This window comes from Xiphophorus hellerii, chromosome 20 (assembly GCF_003331165.1).
Source record: "Xiphophorus hellerii strain 12219 chromosome 20, Xiphophorus_hellerii-4.1, whole genome shotgun sequence".
Classification (NCBI taxonomy): Eukaryota; Metazoa; Chordata; class Actinopteri; order Cyprinodontiformes; family Poeciliidae; genus Xiphophorus; species Xiphophorus hellerii.
In genome coordinates, this window is record NC_045691.1 from 774,150 (window position 1) to 790,332 (window position 16,183).

The 16,183-nt window shown below is 39.3% G+C and overlaps 2 protein-coding genes across 2 annotated transcripts; both read left to right on the plus strand.

The window, feature by feature from the left end:
* The first annotated feature begins 1,151 nt into the window (after positions 1 to 1,151).
* LOC116711168 (complement C1q subcomponent subunit C-like) lies at positions 1,152 to 5,526 on the plus strand. The gene is made up of 7 exons (XM_032550550.1): positions 1,152 to 1,273; positions 2,028 to 2,192; positions 3,077 to 3,253; positions 4,068 to 4,147; positions 4,239 to 4,355; positions 4,442 to 4,525; positions 4,880 to 5,526. The coding sequence occupies exons 2-7, from the start codon at positions 2,039 to 2,041 to the stop codon at positions 5,045 to 5,047; spliced, it is 780 nt and encodes a 259-aa protein (XP_032406441.1). The 5' UTR covers positions 1,152 to 1,273; positions 2,028 to 2,038; the 3' UTR covers positions 5,048 to 5,526.
* A 3,731-nt stretch (positions 5,527 to 9,257) lies between these two features.
* On the plus strand, positions 9,258 to 13,517 carry LOC116711146 (complement C1q subcomponent subunit C-like). The gene is made up of 7 exons (XM_032550534.1): positions 9,258 to 9,393; positions 9,627 to 9,730; positions 9,802 to 9,864; positions 10,891 to 11,044; positions 11,949 to 12,089; positions 12,164 to 12,287; positions 13,194 to 13,517. The coding sequence occupies exons 1-7, from the start codon at positions 9,284 to 9,286 to the stop codon at positions 13,326 to 13,328; spliced, it is 831 nt and encodes a 276-aa protein (XP_032406425.1). The 5' UTR covers positions 9,258 to 9,283; the 3' UTR covers positions 13,329 to 13,517.
* Positions 13,518 to 16,183: the final 2,666 nt, after the last annotated feature.

Here is a 16,183-nt window from a genome sequence, read left to right on the forward strand (position 1 = left end):
CCTAAAACAGAAATCTGTCAGTTATCGACTCACGGCTGAAGGCTGAAATGAAGAAATGTTCTTTTTGTTGATCATTGTAATTAACAATCATTTGTTTTATGAGTTTGAGATTGCAACTAATCTTTGGAAGTTAAATACACAAAAGGAAATTCATAACTGGTTGTCATCTAAATCTCTTCAAACTGATTCTTTTTATTGGAAATGAATCAATTATGATACCATTTGCCTGTTGGCTGAGCAGGTGGTCTCAGTCTGCATTCACTGGAGTCCTGCAGCTTTTAGACGCGTCCCTTGTCCTTCAACAGGAGTTTATTTACTAAATCATTCAACCTTGCAGTTAAAATAGTTTGTTCAACAAATTTAATAAGCTCAACACTCAACTAAATTACTAGGTAAAAATCAGACATTAATGAAAACTAATGAACAACCAAAAGTAAACCAGCAAAAATGAACAAATGATAAAACCAACACAAAAATGTTACATTGTGAAATGTGAATATTGATATTCTGAATAGATGGTAAAGAATCCCTACCTGGTTATGTTATATGATGCTTTTCAGCTCTGACAAATAAAACACAAAATTACTATTTTATGTTTTATTATCGACCCGTCTGGTCAATAATATTATATTATTATAATATTATAAAAATTTTTTTACAAATGATCTCTCATGCCATATTATATTATTATATTATTGTAATATAATATTATTATATTGTCGACCAGATGGGGGCGCCACAGCTCTAAAATTTACAGCTAATTTGAAAGCTTTCATGACGCACTGCTGGCTGGGATCATCATTTTTTCACAGGAATATCTAAATAATTCATGTTTAAAGGTGGTGAGTGTTTCTGTTTTTCTGCCTTTAAATTGTTTTGAATGTTTGATCAATTTGATTTTTCAGTTTTTAGGGTCTTAAGTTAGAAATTTCCTTTTGTGCACAAATAAGAAAGTTGCAGACTGATTGAGCTTTTATTCCAAATGTTCCTGGTTTTAGGCTGGAAGGTTTTTAGATGTGAATCAAAGATGGGATTTTTCTCAAGGAAAAAAAATGATTTATAATTAGAATGAAGCAGTTAATGTCAGGAGTTAAAACCCGTTTAAATGAACCTAGCAGCTCTGGGTGGTTCTTCTTCATGGGTTTCGTTTTCTTCCTCATGTCTGGGTGTTTGTGCTACGTCTGCAGATCTCAGTAAGTCAGCAAATCTTCAGTCCAATAAAGAGGAAATATCATCTGTTTGCTGCTCTTCTGAACCTGCAAGATCTCCAGCGGTAAGAGGGTTTCTTCTGATTCTGAACATTAAGATGATTAAAGCAGGCAAACATTTTGAAGGAAAGTATTGGATATAGCAACACTGCTGCTCGACTCTAAAGAAGTAACTTCCTTTATTGGACAGAAATATACACTGACACAAGAAAAAAAAAAGTATTTTCTGATGTTTTTCTTTGTTTGGTCAGAAAACTGACTGTTTTTTACATGAATAGTATAAATTTTCATTCCTTCTTACAGCAGGTCATAATTTCCATTTTATTTCAAAACCAAAATGAGCTTCAATCGACTCCATGCAGAACTTTTAGTTTCTATTGGGAGAAATCTGTTCCTCATCTGTGGGTCCAGTGTTACTGGACCAGCGTTCATTTTAGTTTCACTACGTATTTCAAATAAAAATGGATCCGATTTTCGGGTGTTACTGGTGCTAAAATAATCCCATCAGTATCATCTGCTGACTTGGAACTGAAAAACTCAGAACTCCAGAAGAACCTCATAATATTTCACTAATATGTTTTCCTTTTTTAAATCATTGTTTTTATTATCTGTTTTTCACAATTTAAGGATGAGATTTTCATACTACTGGCTAAAGTTTTTATAGTTTGCATGAATTGTTTCTGTCAGATGCAACATAAATAATCTGATCACATATCGGCTGCTGCTTTGTTTAGACACTTTTAATAACTTTAAAATAAAGTTGAACGTGAAACCAAGACTTGTCGTCATCCTGCCTGCGTTCCTGTTTTCTCTCTCCAGCGTTTGGAGCCATGGGAGCCGATTTGGTCTGTGCCGTTCTGTTGGCCGCTGCTTTGCTGCCGTCAGCCGTCGAAGGCGACGTGAACTGTAACGGCCATCCAGGAGAACTTGGACCTCCTGGACGAGACGGGCTGGCTGGGATGAAAGGCCAGAAGGGAGAGCCAGGTAGCACCTTCCTTCTGAAACCCAAGTCACATTTAGGATTGTTTTAAAAGGGACCTTTTCATAAAAATTCATAGTTTACATGTTTTGTTCCACTTGGGTTTCATCTGCTACTAAAAACAAGCCAAGAGCTTAAAAAAAAACTAACTAGCTGGCAATAAGTTATTGCTTTTTGGTGTCTGGAAAATGAGCACAGCCTGTTACCTAGCAACCAGAGATGAGCTCCAGCATGTTTGGTCAGCTGGTTTTACCACTGTAAGCGCTGTACAATGGCTGCTGGAAAAGACGTGCGTTTTGTTGTTGATTTACCATCCAGAAACCTCTTTCTGCATTCTGGCTCCACTTCTGCTTTTCAAACATGTACCGTTGTATGATTGCGCATCTGTCTGCAGCCATTTTTACATGCGAGAGTAAATGTTGAGTTGAGGGGCGTGGCCAGCAGCAGGCTTAAAGTGACAGGACGTCCTAAAACATAGGCAGAGCTGAGCAGATTAAAATCTCATTATCTAAATCTAAAAATGATTTTGTGCGAAAAACGTAATGAAGATACGTCTATCCTAACCTGTTCAAAGAAGCATGATAAATCACCTTTAGGTTTTTCTTAAATATGTAATTTCATAACTTTAGGATTATTGATTATTGACTAAATACTTCTGAGTTTATGACTACATTGCATCTTTTTGTGTGTACTAAACAGACTTCTGTCACTGGACTGAACCAAGCTGCACCAAGTTGAGACTTTAGTTTAGTTTGATTAACTGATTTCTGCAGATGTGTCTGAACTTCAGGGTTTGCATTGTTGCCTTCAGGTTGACGCTGCAACCCTGCAACTTTTAGACCAACCCCTTTTTGTTGCACTCTTCACTGGTTTATGACTTTATCCTCAGCTGTCCGGGTGGACAGCCCAGTGGACACAAGCATGCTGCTGAGGCTGAGAGGGGACAAAGGAAGCTCGGGGCCACAAGGGCCGATGGGTCCAAAGGGTTACCGCGGTGAAGTGGGAGCAGCAGGAATGGCCGGCCAGCCTGGTCCACCCGGTCCAGTGGGGATGCACCTCAACCCCGGTAAACGCCCCTACAGTTCGCTGCACACACATTTATATCTGACCTCAAACTCGCTGACAAGCACAAACTTCACATAGAAAAGCACCAGAATAACTGAGGAGGAAACGAAGACGGTTTTCAGTTATTTGGACGTTAAAGTCCAGGTTTCCCCCAGGAAAACCTGCGGAGCCCGGTTCTACGGCACCGAGCGCTCTGGGTGGCCCTTCAGATGATTCTGTGGCCCCCACTGCATTTCAAGAATGACTCAAATGCAAACGTTTTATATGTAATCAGGGTAAATTTATAACCAACATAATTTTCTTACAATATAAATTGTTTTAATAACCAAATGTTTGTAATAGAGACTTTTACCGACTTTGCTTGATTAAATATAGGAAGAGTTTTGAGAGAAAGAAACTAGAACAGAATAAATTTGTTCAAAAAGAATTTCATGAGACTGTCTTGGGAAAAAAATGTCTTCAGTCAGAGGTTTCTTTGACTGTAACACAGACTGCTACAGCAGATCTCTCCTGCCAACACCCATCATTATCTACAATAACTCTGAATTAATATGAATTATAACAACATTTAATTTCCCTTTGGGATCAACAAAATATTTTTGAATTGAAAACTAGATGAAGTTTCTTTTAATATGGAAAATCATTTTAAAGTTTGGATCCACATTTTATACAAGAGAAAAAATCAGACAGAATTAATTGATTGAATTTATTTCAATCTTTCTATTATTAGCAGAAGTTTTCTGACTTGTTGATTTTTGCCCACATAACAAAACGTTTGGACGCCGCTGGTTTAATTAATGTGTCTGTGTTTTCAGGTCAAAGTTCGTCCAATCAGGAAACTCACTCAGCGTTCTCTGTGAGGAGAAATGTCACCACATATCCACCTTTCAACCAGGTCGGCTGAAGGTCACATTTCTACACTCCAGGACTGATTTATTGTTTTTCTAGTCAGAACTGAAACTGAAAGCTTATTTGTTTCCTGTCAGAAAATAACTTATCAGGAAGCCGTCGTCAACACTAACAACAATTTCGCCATAAACACCGGCATCTTCACCTGCAGAACACCTGGTTTTTATTACTTCACCTTCCACTCCATCGCCAAGGTGCCTCCACTTTGTTACACTGCAATTCTGGCTAAAAATGCTGTAAAAATATGTAGCAGTTGTTGAACGTCTGCATGTGATTTTAGGTCAGCATGTGCCTGGGTTTAGTCAAAGCAGGTGAAGTAGAGAAAATAGTGTTTTGTGATGAAAACACTAGGAGCTCTGAACAGGTAAGTGTCCAAATTATACTCAATATACGGCATAAAGCTGCAGCATGAAACTTTTATTCAAAGAAAATCTGTTTCCTACATTTTTGTGACAGAATAATATGAGAATAAAAAGATGTAAAAGATCCATCTCCTCCCAGTACTATTATTCCCATCTGAACAAATGTACCGCTCCCAACCAAAAACAACCAATCAGAGCCAGGAGGAGGGTCTTAGCGCTGTCAATAAACCTCATGAACGCACAGTTTTTCTGCCTCTAAGACGTGACATTTGTCCTTTGATGAACCCTCCAGACTGCAGAGAGGAGCAGCGTTTCTTCTCAGAGCTCTGATGTGATGAGTTGTGGTTTTTTTCCAGGTCCTGTCTGGTGGAGTCGTGTTGCAGCTGACGGCGGGACAGAAAGTCTGGCTGGAGTCCTACAGAGACCAGCAGCAAAACCCGCAGATCCAGAAAGACTCCGACACAAAAGACGTCAGAGAAAAACTGATCATCTTCAACGGCTTCCTGATCTTCTCAAGTTCATAATAAAACTAGTCGAGTTCTGGTTTCAGAGTCTGAGGTTCAGCAGCTGCGTCACATAAAATGTTTTCATATTTACTCATTTCAGAGCTGATTGATTTTTATTAAACTCTGAACCTAAAGTTGATCGTTTAATGAAGTGGATCCAAACGTTGGGGGAAACAGTAGCAACTACTCCAAACAAAATGTTTAGTATTTTTTATTCTAATGTTTATTTGCTGAAGAAATAAACACCATATTGTAATCAAATAAAGCAGTCAGATGTCTGTCGTTCTTTGTAGACGTAAAAGAAAAAAGGCTCTTGCAGGTTTGCCAGATTAAAAACAAACAACAAATCATATCTTAAATTTGTAATATTTTTTCTGCTTTTCTTTCTCTTTTTAGCGACAGGAAGAGTATGTGGCTCACTCTTGCTTTATTTTTCCAAGTTTATTAAATGTCACAGGATGTTTTTAGAACTATTCCTAATAAAATTTAAAGATGAATACTTTGTGTTTCAAAGTTTTCCACTTTAAGGTTTTAAAATGCAGATCTGCATCAACTGCCTGAACCAGCAAAACACTTCAATGCTATTTTTGAACTGTGATCAATGGCCGGAAAAAATGGTTCTGAGGTCCACAAATGGCCCTCGGGCCGCACTTTGGTCACCTCTGATTTAATGTCATAAATATAACTCAAAATGTTTCTTTGTTCTTTTAATTCCAGTAGCAAATACATTGAAATTCTTTAAAATGTAGATTCTTGTTCTGCTAAAACATGTTTGTTTGCTTTTTGTTCATAAAAAAAAACACTGAAGTTATTTTAGTGTTTTTTAAAATTGCACTAAAATAATGAATTTGATCTTTTATCCTCAACCTTGATGTGTGTATTTTATTTTCTCCTCTCTATTCTTTACCACAGATTCTTACAGCCAGATGAAGAGTTGAAATAAATAAAGAATGCAGTCATAGTAATAGGACAACAAAGTCATAATAAACAATATTACCAACATAAAGTATTTTTCTATGAGAACAAACTTTTCTACTCTATAGAGTCACAGCAGGAGTGGTGGAGTTAAGATAATCATAATTATTCCTAATTCTAATTTTCAGGCCTTGTTTACGTCCAGGTTGACGGCGTCTGGCGTTTTCTGAAGCTAATTATGAAGAAAGTCTCACATCAACAATAACATCAAAGGAAAGTTAAATGACCTCAGACTGCAGAGGCTTTGAAAATAATCACACATCCCATTAACTTCACATATAGAAGTGGCACAAATTGGATTTTTGGGGGGTAAAAACATCAGAATTGGGTCGTGGAAAAGTAAAATATGGATGTGATTCAGCTGCTGAGTGAATGTGTCTGTAGCAACATGAGATATTTATCTTCTCCTCAGAGTTCATGACGATCCTTCCTGGCTGATTCTGTTTCTTCCATCATCAGATCATTTTGGTTTAATTGTGCAAAGGAAACGAAACAAGTTGGGTTTCTGCACTTCCTCTTTCTGGATTATGGTGCCACACCCTGCCATGACCCACAGTGACCCACGGTGACCTGCGGTGACCCGCGGTGACCTGTGGTGACCCGCGGTGACCTGCGGTGACCCACGGTGACCTGCGGTGACCCGCGGTGACCTGTGGTGACCCACGGTGACCTGCGGTGACCCGCGGTGACCTGTGGTGACCTGCGGTGACCTGCGGTGACCCGCGGTGACCTGTGGTGACCTGCTGCGACCTTTGCCTGCTGCCACAGTGGAGCTCCAGTGTTTCTCAATCCTTTACAGGCTTAAAGGAAACCGAACCAGTCGGCCCAAAGCTGCAGAGAGAATAAAAAATTCTTTGGTCATTTGACCTGCAGAGCCTCCGAGTTGTTAGCTTATTGTTGGATTCTACACTGACACCAACCCTGCTGGAAATATCTTTTTTATTATGTTTTATGTTTCCTGTTTGACACTTTACACTGTAAAAAAACATTTCTAATACCAGCAGCTGTGGTTGCTGGAATTTTACCGTATAAATTCAGATTTTATACGGTTTTACCGCATTTATACGTAAAATCGTATAAATACGGTAAAACCCGTTTTTACACAGTAAAATTCTGGCACCTCTGGCTGCCCGTATTTTACTAAAATACAACAGACACAGAGATGGAAAACAAGGGGAAAAAACCAAAACAAATAAAGAGAGGAGAGGTAAAGAGTTGAAAGGGAAAAAAGAAAAGAATAGAAGAGAGAACAAACGACTGAAAACAGCCAATAAATTTGTTCTACACCTGCAGAAAGAGAGAAAAAGACAAAAACTGAGAAACCATAACAAACAATATAATAACTTATAATAATGATAATATCACTGAAAAGCTCTCAGCACTAATTAGTACAAGATGTATTTATCAAAGGCATAAGAACTTCTGCTCTTGACACCACTTTGTTAAAAATGTCAATTCTGTTGCGACACCTCCAGGCGCTGCAACCATCTTCTGATGTCTCTTTATTCTCATTTTGTACTATTTATTTCTTTATCTTTGTATATTATGTATATACACATAACCTGCATCTTAACTCGAGTCGAGCAAATCTCAATCTGGTTGTAATCTGTTGATGACATGACAATAAATCTTATCTTATCTTATCTATTTAGTGATAACTGCAGCCCAAGACAGAAAGTATCTGTAAGCAAATGAATCCAAACAGTTTGCTTGTGTATATAAGTTTTATCCATTAAAAAGTTCAATAGTCAACAGCAGGAGCTGCAGGCGCCCAGAACCCGACATGGAGGAGATCGGACCCAAAATCCTTCCAGAAGCCACGAGCTGCAGGAGGTCAGATTGATTTGACCTGTGAAGACGCTGCTGCAGTAATAAATGCGACTAAAATAAACGTGTGGATGAGTTTCTCTAATGTTGGGACATTATTCCTCCGATCCTGGAAATGTTCTTCAGGTGATAGAAGGCCGACTTTGTAACCGTCTTTATGTGGCTCTGGAGGTTCAGGTCAGAGTTCAGCCTGATCTTTAGTTTCCCTGAGACAATAACTGAAGCTGACTCTTGATCGCTCATCTTTAGGTCCAAAGATCAAACTTCAGTTCTGTTTCTGTTCATCTGGAGAAAGTTTTGGCACTTTTTTCTGTTCTAAGCTTCTGTTCTGGTTCCGAGTCGCCTGCTGACATCGTACTGCGGAGCCCAGTATCATCTGATTCATGTAGATATTGAATCAGAGAGATCCCAGGATTGAGCCTTGGGGAACTCCACCTGACTTCTGTCCGTTTCCCATTGAAACAAAGAAATCTCAGCTCTTTATGTCTGACTGGAACCAGTTGAGTTCTGGACCGACCCGTTCCAGTAATATCTGAAGGTCAACGGTGTCAAAAGCTGCACTGAGGTCCAACAGAACCAGCACTGGTTCTTCCACGGTCCGTGTTTATATGGATGTCATTGAAAACTTTGACTAGGCCGGTCTCAGTACTGCAGTCAGGAAACCGTTTCAGCGTTGAAACAGATTTTTCATTCACTTTCTGATTAATGGAAGATAAAAAAGTGACTATGGAGCGATAAACCTGTTGGGCGATAAAAACGCAAACATAAAGGAAACTCAAAGTCAAACACCAGAACTTCTTGACCCAAAGTCAAACACCAGAACATCTTGACCCAAAGTCAAACACCAGAACATCTTGACCCAAAGTCAAACACCAGAACTTCTTGACCCAAAGTCAAACACCAGAACTTCTTGACCCAAAGTCAAACACCAGAACATCTTGACCCAAAGTCAAACACCAGAACTTGGTGACCCAAAGTCAAACACCAGAACTTCTTGACCCAAAGTCAAACACCAGAACTTGGTGACCCAAAGTCAAACACCAGAACTTCTTGACCCAAAGTCAAACACCAGAACTTGGTGACCCAAAGTCAAACACCAGAACTTCTTGACCCAAAGTCAAACACCAGAACATCTTGACCCAAAGTCAAACACCAGAACATCTTGACCCAAAGTCAAACACCAGAACTTGGAAACCCAAAGTCAAACACCAGAACATCTTGACCCAAAGTCAAACAGCAGAACTTTTGACAGACACTATGACTCCTTGTTCCCGCCTGTGGTTCTGCTCTGCATGAGGTCCAAACCGTCTCTGAATGTAATGTTTCATTCTGGATGTTCAACTTCATTTGTTGAGTATTGTTTGAAGCTTAGGTCCATTTCCAGGGTCTGTGAAGTTACTGGTTTGCTGTTGGGATTCGGTTCTGTTTCTGGATCTCTGTACCCTCCCAGAAATGCAGAACTGTCGGATCAGAAATCTTTCCTCACAAGATTTTATGCTGACTTCCTCGTCTGGCCGCTGCAGGACTCGGAGCTTCTCTTCACTTTGCTTTTTACTCGCTCGGTATGTTTTGGATCCTTAATAAATGTATTTTAATGCTGATTTTTGGTTTTATGGTTATCTCCTTTATTAAGTTTCTAAGTTTTTGTCAGAGACTTTAATGTCTTAATTCCCTTCTCCCTGTTTTTCCTGAATATTTCCTGTTGTTTCCTCCTTTGACCTGATTTTCTCATATTTAATTACATTTCATTTTCACATATTTGACTCCTCTGATCGTTGCCTCGTTTCCTCGTTAGCCTCATGCTCCTCCGACGTTTTCTCCTTACGGGAGCTCTGCTCTCATTGGCTGGACCTCTGCTGGTCGCCATGGAGACGTGTCCAGCAATGCCAGGGATGCCAGGTCTGCACGGGTTGCACATCAGGGTGGATCGTTTGTGGGGCGTTTCTGTGATGTTTTGTGTTGTTCCTCAGGTATTCCTGGACTTCCCGGTCGAGACGGCCGCGATGGGCAGACAGGAGAAAAAGGAGATCCAGGTAGATTTTCCAAAACCTTTGCCATGTTTGCTTTTCCGTTGTCAGATCCGGTTTAAGGTTTTTGATGATTTTCATGCTGAGATATTAATTTGTGTTTTAAGGTAATTAGCAAAACATTAGCAGTAGCTAATACCACTGAAACTTTTTCTAATTACTTCACATTACAGCCAGACATTTTAATCTATTTCAATGGATTTTTATGCGATAAACCAAAACACCACAATGTGGTGAATAACTTGGAATTGGAAGGACAATAATACATGATTTTCAGTTCATTTCCCAATGAAATCTTAAAGGTGCGTCATGGGATTGTACTCAGAACCTGGAGTGAGTGGACCGTTGAAGCGTTAATCATTTTTGGTTCTACCGGCACCAAGAACCAGTGAAGGAAACGACAGGAAAACCTCTGAAGAAAAACTTCCTGCTTCAGGAAAAATGAGTTTTGGTGTCAGATTGTAGCAGTTGTAGGATTTCTCTTTTGTCTTTGGCTAAAGGCTACGAGCCGTTTCTCATGCTAACGCTAAACTAGCTGGTTTGTTTTGCTGTATTTACCCAGAATGCCCTGGGTTGTAGTCCACTTCCTGCTTTTGGAGCGGCCTCCAGGCTGCTTACCGTTTACATATCCATTCAAACTGAACCAGAGTTCACTTCAACCGAACCGAGACGGAAGTTTATAGGCGGACCAGAGTTTATTACACATTCACAGCTCACCAAACAAACTGGAGTTTAATTAAAGTGGACTAAACAGTTCAAGTTAAAGCAAAGTGCAAATATATTTTAAATTAAAATAAAACAACTTTCACTTCATTTCTGTACACATAATTTTGTTTGCAAAACCCCATTTTAAGACAGAAATTAGATATTATTTTCTGTAAGTAACCAAAATGGTATGAAAACCAGGTTAATTTCTGTTTGTAGTTTAATATATTTTAAAAGTTTTATTTCTTAGTATGAGGTTGTAATGCAGCAGCACCGATCTCTGAAGAAACAATAAAATGAAAACATCCACTCACTGTGGTTCACCAGGAGCAGAACGGACCGGCAGCCTGGGGCCTCAGAAGGGCCTGAAGGGAGAACCGGGCCCGGCGGGACCGCCCGGCAAACCGGGCCCGTCAGGGGAACCAGGACAACCGGGCAGCGCAGGGATTCCCGGGCCTCTAGGAGAGCCAGGAGAAGCTTGGTACGACAACACAGACAAGCAAAAATAATAATGAATCTAATTTTTATAGAAAATCGCTTTACAAGAGAAAAATAAATAATAAACAGAACAAACACTTAAATGATTTAAAATAGTTCAAGTATTTAGTTCACATGGAGGTGTTTTTATGCAGAATTAAATTAGCTTAAAAATAAAAGATTCAAAAAAGATTCAAGTGTAAAATTCAACAATTTTCCATAACTTCCAACAATTTTAAACAAAAGTTCAGCCAGAAAATGAGAAGGAAGAAATCTGTCAAAGCCAACAAATACTTAAATACTTTAATCTGGATTTGATTTGATTTGAGTGCTGATGAATTAAACCCCTTGAAAATGATTTATGATTTTTTTATCCTGTTAACTTTTGTTTTTCAGTTTATTTTTAATGCAAATTAACAGCAAAGCTTATTTTAAGACCAAAAGGTCTAATTCAACACAGTTCAGTTGATTAAATCAGATTCAAGCTTCATTATTATTATTAATTATTACTTTCATCATTATTGCTGTTTTGTTATTTATAAATTGTTTTGAAAACTTCAAGTTGTTGTTAAACTTGAATTTAGTGATTGTTTTGGGAAAATAAAGTCTGTTTCTATCCTATAACAGGCAGCTCATTTTCATTTAAAGCTACACATTAAAATCACATCAATTATCAACGGAAACCTGAAAATGACATCAAATGTTCACTTCCTGGTCAAGCACAGGGCGACTGTAGGGTGGAACAACGGAACAGTCCTCCACCAGAAACGCTCTAGAAGTGAGCAAACATGTGGCCTAAACCAAGTCGAACTAGAAAACAAACACAGTCTTGCAGTAGTTCTGCCACTAGCTGAATAAAAAAAGTTGATTTCTCAGCTTCAGAACCAGAACCTTCCTGTTTTCTGCAGGTCGGCTGCGGCGCAGCAGAAGGCGGCCTTCAGTGTGGCCAGAGCAACGTCCGAGTTTCCTGCTAAAAGCAGCACAATTCGCTTCACTAAAGTCATAACTAACATCGAGAACGACTTCAGCACAGAGACGGGACACTTCAGGTCAGCATTTTAAACTCCGCTTGGTTTCAAGTGGATTTTTCCAAACCAGGTTTAAGAATCTCCTCCTCCTCCAGGTGTCGGGTCCCGGGGATGTACTACTTTGTGTATCACGCTTCTCTGGGGGATAAACTCTGCGTGCAGCTGAAGCTCGACAACAATCTGCTCACGTCATTTTGTGATCTTCGCCGCAAAAGACAGGTCAGAGCGGGAGGCGACTCTTCAGTTTGTCATTTTATTCAACATCCAGTCCTGAGCGGAGCCATCCTGCAGCCTCTGGATGCATCCTGCTCACTTCCCATCAGCACCTGCTTCCCCAGCAGCCATATTATTGCACAGGTTGAAATGACAAAAATACATTTGCAAAAATAAACACGGAAAAAACTCAATGCAAAGTTATTAAGACGAGGAGGGTTTTTTTTCATGTTACAAGAGTCATGTGATCCTCCAGATGTTACTACTGGCAGAAACGCTGAAGAAGACGACAGGAAGTAGTAGGAGGGTGATGGTTTGTTTTGTGTCTGGCTCCACAGTCCCAAAACGTTTTGTGTCATTCCAACATGTTGAATCCGTAGCTCTTCTGTAAAATCGCCAGCTACCATTTCCCCAAAGCGCCGCATACGCAGCCGCGGGATTTCGTCAGTCCAAAGCCCGAGTGATGCCGACATCAACTCCGATGTCTGAATTATTGCGTGAACAAGCTTTTTCACATGTGATTTTAATTTCACTTCTTATTTGATGGAAACACCGCAATTGCGAAAGTGTGTTTTGTCGACATCAGCAGAATACAAACAAAGATTCGTTCCCAGATCATTTGGATCATTCAGATCTGCAGAGGCTTGTTAACATTTCATGCAGGTGTGTCGAAGCAGGAATGCGTCTAAAGGTTCAGGACGGTAACTCTCCAGGATTGGACCTGAAAACTCCAGTTGAGCAGGAAACTCTGTTAAACTTCTGTTGTCTGGGAATTAATCTGGTTTTCCTGCAAATCAAGAAACTACTAGTGTATTGATTTCTCTTTGTGCACATAAAGCAAAATAAACACGATCAAACTGAAAATGTGCCATCCTGAGCGCGCAGTAAGAGCGAGGTCTCTTCTGGTTCCAGGTGACGTCAGGCGGGCTGGCCGTCTACGTGTCTCAGGGTCAGGAGGTCTGGCTGGAGACCAGGGAGCACAGAGGGATGACAGGAAGAGGCAACGGCTACAGCATCTTCTCTGGGTTTCTGCTGCATCCTTACTGACCTCCAGCACGGACGCAACAACAACCACCACACAAATTCTCCTTACTTTCCCACTTTGTGTGTCTCCTGTTTGGATTTGACTGAAAAACCAAACTGAGATGTTGAGAATTTGTTTCATTTGAATCGATTTCCTTGGTTGGATTTATCATTTTTGTATCACCAGTAAAAAGATTTTCTGCTAAAACCCAATGTCCCAGTTCTCTCATTCCTTTATTTTTGTATTTTAACTCATCACTCTAATAAATTATGAACAAAGAGTGGCAACAAAAACTCTGGGATTTCTCACTGAGTTCATTTCTCTGCACTGGGAGCTGATTCCAGTTGGAACTGAATATTTTGATTTACCAGAATAAGAGAAAAGTTTTATTTATCTGCAAACACCTGAGACCTTCACCTGAGTGGAGACCCCCCCACCCCACCCCCCCATCTTCAAATGTATTAAATCTAATAAATCAAACGTTGATTTGTGCTGCTATCATTTTAAAGATATTAATGAAACAGTTTCTGTAGATCATCAGAGGTTATCATCAACATCTTCAAAGCAAAAGCAGCACAAACTCACCACAAGCTTTTGACACCAATTAGATTTGAGTAATGTGGGGGGGGGAGGTTTGACCTTTTGACCTTTAAACTTTTGTTTCTATTTTCAAAGCAAAAGCAGCTCAAACAAAAAATGTTGCTGCACAAACCAACACAAAGGAAGTCGACTTGATTGACAACAATTTTGTCTAATTTGAAGAAGGTGGATTGTTAGCTTTCTTGATAAATATTTAATGTAGCTACAACAGAAACATTTAGTTTTTTAGCTAAAAGCTAAATGGTAAATTTAGTATTTATGTCGCTTTATTAAGTCCAGAGGATCCCAAAGCTCTTCAACCTACATTCAGTCATTCAGGCACAAACTAAATGTTTAGTTGAAACTGGGACATTTAGAAATGAAGAGGAGAAAATAGAACCTGCAGTTTTTCTCCTGTTCCAGGATCAAATCTACAGTTTTCACAATACAAGACTTTTATTGAGGGTTTTTGTGTTTGTTGGTTTCATGTCTTTGTTTTTACCTTTACCTTTTTTGGTTCAGAAAATACAAGGAAACATTAATGTATTATAATCAACTCTAAAATCAAAATAACAATAAAAATCATGCAATGTGATGCCAGAAGGAGTTTTATAATGCTACAAAAGAAAAGTTGTTTTCTGGTAAGCAGGACTTTTTGTATATATAACATGATTAGAGAGTTTAGGATAAAAAAGATTAGATGTTGAAAGTGTTGATGCTTCACCTCCCGACATTCTGATTCTGTAATTTTGCAATCTTTTATTTGTGGACACAGAAGTGAAATATTTAAACAGGAAGTTGGTGAAAAAGCTCCGTGATAAAAAAGTGATGACGAAGCAATAACAGGCAGATATCAAACCAAACATTTAACATTTTGTTCTGTTTTTCTGAACTTCCTGTCCAGATTCACTGAAACATAGACATCGATCCCGCCTTCTGCACGGACCTCAGTATCTGTTCCACAAATTATTTCATATCGTCAGCAGGATCAAGCTGCAGTTTTCATATCAATACATCCTAAGTAAGCTGCTCAGTCAGCTTCTCTGATGCTCAGATCCTCTTTTCCATTTTTCATTCTGGGTTGGTTTTCTCAACCAAACCACAAAGGATCAAAACAATCCAATTTAATATATATAAGTATTTTAAACTAGAACTGAATTTTTGACCTCATGGATCAAATGAAGTGTTAAGTTTCACTGCAGCTGGCAGTGAAACGAACCAGAGGAAATTAAAAAGTTACCATTTTGACGCTTTGTGTGTTTCCGTGCAGACCCTGGTTTCCAAGCAGCCAGTTTTCCCAGAACCACCTTAAATTAGCCTTTCTGCTGCTCTGAAGGTGTTTTTAAGTTTTCCTTTAGTCTTTGGCTCCTTTGTCACTTTAAAAATTGAGGATTGAATCAAGATGTTGGAAAGTGCCATTTACTGCTCAGAAATGCATAAACTAATGAAAGTTAGCCTGCAGGAAGATTTGTTTTGTTCTATCTGTTTTTGAATCATCCTATTAATTTTATTTCTCTATTGTTTCGTTTGAGCAGAGTGACCTGTCACGAGGGAGAGACTGTTAAATAAAAGTGGGCCCAGGTTGGACCCTTGAGGAACCTCACAGTTAATAATTGTTCTTTACAAATGTAGAATTACCAACTGGCTCAAAATAATCCCTCCCTGGTTTGGTCCCTGGAAATATTCATTCATTTTCTACATTCACCAGTACTGACAATTTTTTATTAAGTTTAATCCACGTGTTGCTGATGTAATCATTAAGCATTTGTAATGAATTTATTCAAACTACCCAATGTGATTAGAGTGGAGAAGTTAAACGATGTTGATCCATTTTCCCAAAGTATTCACACCCCTCATTTTCTACAATATTAATTAAGCGGCTTCTGGATTCTCTTGTTGTTCTGGTTTTTATTTAAGGGTATCAGAGTGAGGCTGTTGAATTTTAATCAGAAACATTTTCCTCCATCCATTTTCTTTACATCTTGTTTCTAGTGGGTCTGGAGGGGCAAAGGTGAATTTCTCCAGGGAAACATTTTTGGCGACAGGCGGGTTCACCTGGTCGGGTCGCTAGTCCATTGAAGGACCAACAACCACACACACACACACACACACACCCACACACACACACACACCTAGGGAGAATTTAGAGAGACCAATTAACCTAACAGTCATGTTTTTGGACTGTGGGAGGAAGCTGGAGAACCCAGAGAGAACCCACCATGCACAGGGAGAACATGCAGAAAGACCCCGGGCTGGGAATTGAACCCAAGACCTTCTTGCTGCAAGACAACAGAGCTAC